The 8,500-nt window shown below is 41.5% G+C and overlaps 1 protein-coding gene across 1 annotated transcript in view; it reads right to left on the bottom strand.

Annotated features, from left to right (window-relative positions):
• Window positions 1-8,500, bottom strand: part of ABHD17C (abhydrolase domain containing 17C) — a 90,143-nt gene that overhangs the window by 80,994 nt on the left and 649 nt on the right. Inside the window, exon 2 of the mRNA XM_019504100.1 lies at window positions 8,160-8,500. This exon is cut by the window's right edge and continues 28 nt beyond it. Coding sequence (XP_019359645.1) covers window positions 8,160-8,500 — 341 coding nt within the window. The remainder of the gene's footprint in view (window positions 1-8,159) is intronic.

The raw sequence follows: 8,500 nt of genomic DNA, 5'->3' as shown, positions 1-8,500 counted from the left end.
ATGCAGATATATCACAAAAGCCTTTTGCCTTATTTGTTTCTACAGCTTCCTCCCTCTGAAAAAGCCCTTTTAAAGTGTTAGCGTGTCCACAAAACCAGATGCTGACAGCCAGCTCATAAGTTTCTTGTGGTTTTAAGGTCCCCCCGCCCCCCGAGAAAGTTCATGATCCTTGTATCCTTGGTTCTCTGAGGCTCCACATAACATTACTAATCGTGTTTTACTTGAGCACATGCAGAAAGTGGCAGTGGTGTGGTTGTGAACTAAAAAACACACCTTTGAGGTGTTCAAAAGCAAGCCACCATTTTCTCAGTACGGACGCACATTTCGCCATTTATACAACTGCACGCTGCGGCACAAGCATGTGTACAAATGCCCACAAGTAATAAGCAACTGTAAATTTAGCTGAGCACTTACAACAATCCATGGTAACATGGTATGTCAAAGCATGCCTTTTTTATTTTAAATAAATAAAAACCATTAGTCTATACAGCTGCTGCCCAAAGCCATATACTGTCAGGTCACTCCAGTCTAAGTGCTGCAATCAGTCTCTCCTACCCTACAAGCTAGTCACTTTATGCTGATGTTCTGTTGAACAAGTATCCAGAAAGGTCATATGTTGGTTCTCTAAAAAGAAAGGCAGGTGTTTTCCTTCACCTTCCTCATGTATTTCTTGCCCTTTAATCCACTGCATGACACTAAAGGAAGAATTTTACTTCAAGTTGCTCAGTAAGGCTCCAGGGGCACACTTCAGGACCATTCAGAAAAAACTTTACATGCAGTGCTGTAATCGTGTTGGAAACAAACCCATGACCTTTTTATAATGGCAGGATCAACTAAGATGACCAACCCATGCAGTTCAGGCTGCTGAACTGAATGGCTGTGTGTAACCAAAGGAATTAAATGTGAAAATCAAATTCAGTTTTGTTTTGATTATCATTAACCAGTGAATAAAAGCAATGCTGGTTTTAAGCCGCTCTAGGCAATAGAAGTTTAGTGTAAATTTTCATGGTCTTCTGCAATGGTGCAATCCTGATAGAAGTGTTTGAAATGAGGTTTGAGAAGTATCAAAACTTGTCGCTGAAGTCAGAGAGAGGAATCTATACAAGGTGACACCTGACATACATACTTATTGAAAAATGTTTCCTAGAACACCGGTTTTAAGGATTCTGCGCTCTCTCCCATGGAAATAACTTAAATTACTGGGCTCATTGTGTAGCTGTATGAAAGTCAGCTATATTGGACTGCTCAAAAAACAAACAAAAAAACCCAAAAAAACCCCAAACAAACTTAAGACTACAAAATATAATTGAATGCAATTCCAACTGCACTATTTAACATGGTGTAGGAATGCACTTCTTAGATTTTAGAAAAGATCATTTATCCAAAATTCTAGGATTATCTCATATAATCCCTTGTAGCTACCATACCAAAATCTCTAGAAGCACCAGAAATGGAATACACTATAGAAGACAGTGTATATACACTGTATTATATTATTACAAAAGGCATTTCAAGTGTGAATCTTAATTTTTTATCCTATGTATCTATATACAAAATACGGGATGATGCAATTCTAATCCTATATAAAACATTAGAATTGTATAACCCCATATTTGTACAATATAATCCTATTGTTTATCCTACATATACAACAACACATGTATGTGTACGTGCAGAACAAGCAGATGCCAAAGAAGGTATGGGAAAACACTAAAACTTTATTTGTTGGAACTTTTACAGTAGCTATCAAAAGCAGGAAGATCCAACCCCAACACGGAAGTAACATCCCATTCCCCACTATCAAGATACCTACAGCTTCAGATGAACAAGAGTTACACCAAGAACAGGGAAGTACCTGATGCAAATGCATTTTTATGGTTCTGAAACTAGCACCTTAAAACAACAAAAACCCTCAGCAATTCCTACGTATTAGTTATTCACCGGTTCACTTATGACATACGCAACTAATTTCAGTGATACAAAATGGGTGTGGTGCAACTTGTAGGTAGTACTAGAATGATTGCCAGAAAGTATTGGGAAAAAAAAAAAAAAAAAGAAAAACAAAAGCTGTGCTTCAAATGATCAAATTACACCAATACCATACTCTTGGAGAACATTTGTGATCAGGGAGATCACTTCTAACACAAGTTACTCCAAAGACGTATGCTTGAGAGAAGGGTGGAGTTTACCCAGAATGTTTAAAGAGGTTTTACCATCCTCACATTATAAAACATGTCCCAATAGCTAGCTTCTAAAAGAAGTAAAAATTATTCCAAGCTAGTTCTTAAAAAGGATTTTAATGGATTATGCTGATTAAGTAACTGAGTACAGGATTGTTTTTCTTTAACCAAGTGACATGGTAAAGACAAGATTTCAGTCAAGAATGGAATTAAAATGGGAATGTAATTCTGATAAAGATAGCAGCCATTAATAACTGGCAAAAGAGCCAACAGCAAAGTGGGCTATAATTTTCCAGTCAAATTAATCTCCCTTCTGATTTACTAAAATTGCTATAGTTTAGCTGTCTGTAATTTATCTGCTATGCTAGTTACAAACCTTCTCCGGCATATGAAAGTAGCTCCAAAAGTTTGGCAAGACATTCGGCAAAAGGAAACTGAACTAAGAGGGGTGGGAAAGAACCAGCATTGTTGTTGTTCTTCAGTACCCTGTATACAAGTGACATTTCAAAATTCAAGGGTACGTAAAAAACAAAAACAAGTTCCGTTCAGGGGAAAATTCCAAGTTTACCATAAACAAGGAAAACAACCTCTTTATCAAAAGCTCTTGACTTCTATGTCAAGAAGTCGGATTTCTTCAGTGCTGGCGTATGGATGGAGAGAGCCAGAAGACCTTTGCTGACTGGCAACATAAATGGGAGTAGCATTGTTCCAAGGCTGTGTTACAGGTTGAGAAGACATACATAAATAAACTGTTCTGCAGATTTTCTGATAAAGTCTTTCAACAATTCAGATACAAATCTTATCATAGTGTTTGACACTATTTGTATATAAAGAGCTTGTTGAAAATGGAAGATACTAGAGCTGTTTATACTGTGCAGTGAGAACAAGCATCTGAGTATTTCATAACCCACTAGCAAGGGACATAAAATGGTACTCAAAAGCAATTCATAAACAGAGTATATTCCCTTCACACATTTCACAGTATACAGATAATTGACTGATGCGTTACGCTTGGAAGATATACTCCAGAATCAAATATTTTGGGAAAAAGAGAGCCTTCGTTCATGTGTGGGATTTTAAAATCACTTCACAAATCCTTCCTTGGGAATGCAGGGACCATACAAATCGATTCGATTATTAAAACATCTCTCAGTCACCATATCACACTAGCACTGGCTGAAAACCATGAAGAATAGGAGGGAATCGATTCTGATTTATCCATCATTCACTCCAATAATCAGATCAATAACTGCGCAGGGGCCCATGAGGTCACTTTATAAATTGTGTTTAATTTATTTTCTATTGAGTGAAACTGGACACAGAATTCAACTCAGAGATTTAACTAAGACATTTAATTAAATATCATGATCACAGTAAGCAATAGTATACCTATTACCTCTCCCCCAAGCATTACACAGTCTGCAACTGCCTGAAATACAGTAAACACAGAAGTAGAAATAACATCCAAGAATAATGATGGGAGGGGGAAAGGGGGAGAATGGCCATGGTTTTGCGTACAAGGGTTTAAAAACAACATAACCAAACCAAGTGACTGTAAATAAGCATCTTGTCCATAAATCTACTTAAAATAAGATTGGTAAATAGTTAATCTTTTTTTTCTTCCCTGGACTACTTATGAAAGTTAAATAAAAGGAATCATTCTGTGCAGCCGCTGACCCAAGTCAACAAAAGGCAAAGACCAATTAAAATCCATCTACCCCATGACAAAACACAAGATCAAAATGCTTTCTATCATGCCCAGTTATTTCTGATGCAAATAAAACCAAAAATAGACCGAGCTTACCATCCTACCCATAGAAAACGTCACTTGAACCTATACGCCTGAGAATTATCAGTGAACAGCATTTAGGTGCTGGATGGATGTGGATTAATAAACTGGAAGCAGATTTATCCAAGCTGGAATCCTCAGTTTATGAGCACAAAATAATTACAGGGGCCCTAGCAATCTCTGTTACAATTAAAGATACAAATGGATTTCTATTATAAAACTCGTTTTAAAGGGTTATAAATTACTTGCAAACATCTGCCCTGGACTGAAGGACAGCTGCCGTTTTAAAATTTATAATTGGGCAAAAACCCTCACCAGTATTTCAGATTATTTTGCTTACCATCAACTAGAAGATAGAATTTTTACTCCCAATGCATGCTAAAAGTGTGCATGCATGCATCTAAAATAGCTGACACTGATGTTTGAAGAAAGATTTGTGAACACATGCTGAAGTTATTTTTCATGCATTTTATTTTCCACTCGTTACTTATTCAAACATAAAATATTAAAATGCAACCTGTTTATATATATTAATTGCATACATATTGAGCCAGCAAACTGTACTGTGTAAATATGAAGAGGTAAAGAAATGCCAATTCCCATAACTTGATCAATACGGTCAAGAATACTGACCCACATATTGCTTGGTCATAGTTGGGTCATTACAGTTCCCGACAGTTGTAATTTATCTCACATCCAAGTCAAGTGTTAAGACCCATATTGGCCCATGTGACTGCAGCAACCCTGATCGAACTATGGACTTCATGACACACTGCCGTCTATACAAATCCGATGGTGACGTTGCAGAGATGCATTCCATTTCCTCAAGAGCACTGGACTCGTTAACTAGCCTTAAAGTGGGCTTATAAATTGTTGCTCTAAGTTAGCCATACGGAGGAAGAAGGCCCATATTAGTCTAATAATTGAAGAATATGCCTAATATGCTTTAATTAGTTTCTACTTTATTAAAATTAATTGTATAATTGCACTTTACAAGGGACTGCCAAACTAAGATTGAGAGAAATTCAAATGTGTATTCAGTGCTCCCTTCTTGCAAACAGTTATTTAGCACAATTTTGTGATCTTTAGGTTCCATGTCTGCTATTCTTTTAGTTTCATTTGAAATTAGTCAAATACTTCATTCTCTGAACATCACCAATACTAGCAATCATGAGTAAGAGTCGACTTCCAAACCTGTAGCGCTTTGAGATAGTGAATTCTCAGAGCATCTCTGGTGACTTCAGAAGAGCTGCAGATTTACTGAACCACTGGAGATCGTTAAATACTTTGTATAGCCTAGCTACTACAGGAAACGACACATATTTTAGGACTTGGCTGAAGTTAGCCATAGAGTTTATTACAATATATGGCCACTTTACTGACCAATGGAAATTTAAAAAGGTAGAAGTCAAGATGCAGGCTGACTCCATTGCAGTAATTTCTGATACCATCTCAGGTTCAAGGGGGATTTGATTCCCATACTGTACTGTCACAGATTTATATAAGTGACAAATGGGTTCCAACTTTGTCAATGGTTAGATTGGCTCCCCGCCCCGCAATGCAACTATCCCTCTTGCAGTGCTGGCTATTGATCTACATTGTGGCTGTAAACATGACTTCAGTCAATTTAAGTGTCACTCTTCCGCTTAGAAAATGCTGGCCAGAGCCATTTAAAAAAAAATACCCTTTTAGTTCATACTCAGATTCCCCACCCCGCAATCATGGAGCTTAGATATGGTAGCATCTGATGCTTTTAACAAGTATCACACATGTTTGCCAGGGACTATTTCCTCCTCTCCAGTAGTAAATCAAAGTAGACACGCACACATATATGCAGAGATGCATGCATCTCTGCCAGAATCAACATGTCAAAAAGATGCTAAGCTGATTGTAACATTTTCTTTAACTCCCCAAAGCTTTTCCAGTTTTAATGGAATCTATAAATGGAACATCGAGATATGAAAAGTTCATGTGCACAAACTAGGTCCTCCTTCAACGAACAGCCAGATTACTTTCTGAAAGGAACTAAAGAAGTAAAACGGAGTTTGTTTGGTTTTTTTTGCAGATAATCAAGTATACATTAAAGCAAGCCACAAGATGCATTTAGATCAGCGAGTTCCACTTGCCAAAGGCAAATAGGTTTTTCCCTCTTTTTAAAACATGAAACAAGTTATGCTGGATCTCAAAAGGGCATCTGCACCTAAAGAGAATCCAGCATTGTGCCTTGGGTGCTTTGGCTCCCCATGCAGAGCACCTCAGACGAGAACCAAGAGCCTGCACACCCAGCAGGAAGCTGCCTAAAATATAGCCGCTGGGAAATGCTACACAAGTGAGTGCATCTGAAAGCTCTCTAAAGTTAAAGCACCTCCTACATGGCTACAGAATGGTGTTACCCTTCATCTGGGATCTGCAGCACAGGGGCCTACCACTCTTCTAAAGAGTGGAGTAGGGCTCTCTCTGACTTCACCGTCACCGCCTCTTTTAGTCGCAGCATCCAGTAAAGTAGAGAACGCATCCAAGAAAGGGTAGGTGTCAACTCCATGTTGAAACTAAAAGAGATTCAAAGCCACATCCAAAGAGTGTCCCAATAACAGTGGGACAGGCAGCGCACTCCCCACCGAAGTTGTTCCACCATGGAGCAAAACTCATTCACCAGGGCAGGGAGAGCACAAGGAGGAGCACGAGTCTGTAGTCAAGTGGTTACTGTACCCACCTGGGACATCCTGTTTTCCAGTCCTTGTTCCCAGCACTGGTTTCTATAATTTTACCCAGTCGCCAATTAAGAAGAAGGAAAAAAAAAAAAAAAAGATTAGGATTCTCAAAATGCTCCTCAGTAACTTGGAAACTGAACTAAGCATGCTCACCAAACAAGGAAAATACCAACAGCAAAACCAGAAACCTGAGGGCAAGCTTCCCCATATCCATTTTTTCTGTCCCTGCAGCACACTTTGTCCGTTTTCTGTGTGGGTCCAGTGCAAAGGCAAGCTGGTAGTTTAGCCTGGTAGCTTCAATCCCTAAATCCTCCATGTCAAGAGGAAGACCAAATGAACAGCCACGTTAGTTAGTTAGCCACTGTTTGAGGTATGCACCTGCCCCTTTGGAAATCTATGAAGTCACCTCCTTGTTTCACATGGGTCTGGTTGGTCTGACAGACTTCACAACCCTGCTGACAGGCAGACTATCGACAGCCATAAGTCTCTTTCCTCTCCTGCCCTACAGCTGAAAGAGTCTGGTTATACGGCTTGCAGGATGGCAGAGGAAACAGGCAGAGAATTGGGAGAGGAAAGTGACTTGTGGCTGTCAATTCTCTGCCTATTTCCTCTCCCATCCTGCAAGCCGTGTAACCAGACTCTTTCAGCTGTAGGGCAGGAGAGGAAAGAGACTTATGGCTGTCGGTAGTCTGCCTGTCAGACCAACCTGACCCATGTGAAACAAGGAGGTGATTTCACAGATTTCCAAAGGGGCAGGTGCATACCTCAGTCACTAGTGTGGCTGTCTCTGGGAGCTCATCTTCAAAACACCCAGCAGACAGTTACCGGTTCCTTGGTCAACACCAATTATGTCCAAACTTGGCCCCTAAGGTTTGATGGTTCCTTGGTCAACTATGTTCAAACTTGGACCCTCAGCCTTACCCAAGATTTGTTCCTAGTCCCATTTTGGTCAACCAGTGTAACTGCACCAATGCAAACCTCATGCTTTGATTCAATGGCGACTGTTCCCAAATGAGCTCAACCCGAGACAAGCTCAACCACTACAAATCAAAGCTTCTCTTGAGCCATCAATGCAGCTACTTCAGCCACTAGCCACAGATGGTCAAACCAGCCCAGACAAGGCCCGAGAAGCCTTCCACATCCTACGACCATTGCAAACAAAGCCCAACCCGTTCCTCATACCACGTTTGTTGCTAGAGCCTCTGAATAGGCCACGAAAACACAGACACCGTAGCAGGCCGAAGGCAGGGCAGGGGGACAGAGCCCCCTCCTCCGCGCCCTCAGGGGTGGCGGCAGTCGTACGTAGATCACGGACACATATAGGATCAGATGGGGATGATCCTGCCTCGGGCAGGGGGTTGGACTGGACGACCTCCAAAGGCGCCTTCCAGCCCAACCCCTCTGCTTCCCTTTCCAGAGCAATGGGACGCTGGACCTGGCAACCTAAACGCTGCTGCAGAGACCCAGGTGGCCACGTACCTGGTGCGCAGGGCCTGCCAGGCGGCGTCGATGTCGGCGTACAGGTTCTTCTCGGAGGGCTTGCCCGTGCTCACGCCGTAGCCCGAGTAGTCGTAGGAGAAGACGTTGCAGTTGATGCGGGAGCCCAGGCCGATGTAGAAGCTGCACATCTGGCCCAGGTCCACGGCGTTGCCGTGCGAGAAGAGCAGCGTGTAGCGGCCTGCAGGCGCGCAGCGCACAAACATGCAGCCCAGGCGGTTGTCGCGCGCCGTGCGGGAGAAGAAGACCTCGACGGCGTCCAGCTCCCGCTGCGAGTACTGCCAGTCCGCCCGCTCGCTCAAGTGCAGGCTGCAGGTGCCGGC

The sequence above is a fragment of the Gavialis gangeticus genome, unplaced genomic scaffold, assembly GCF_001723915.1.
Source record: "Gavialis gangeticus isolate Ggan-Ray unplaced genomic scaffold, GavGan_comp1, whole genome shotgun sequence".
In the NCBI taxonomy this organism is placed as follows: domain Eukaryota; kingdom Metazoa; phylum Chordata; order Crocodylia; family Gavialidae; genus Gavialis; species Gavialis gangeticus.
Note: the sequence above shows the minus strand (reverse complement) of the source record. Positions and strands in the feature narration are given on the sequence as shown.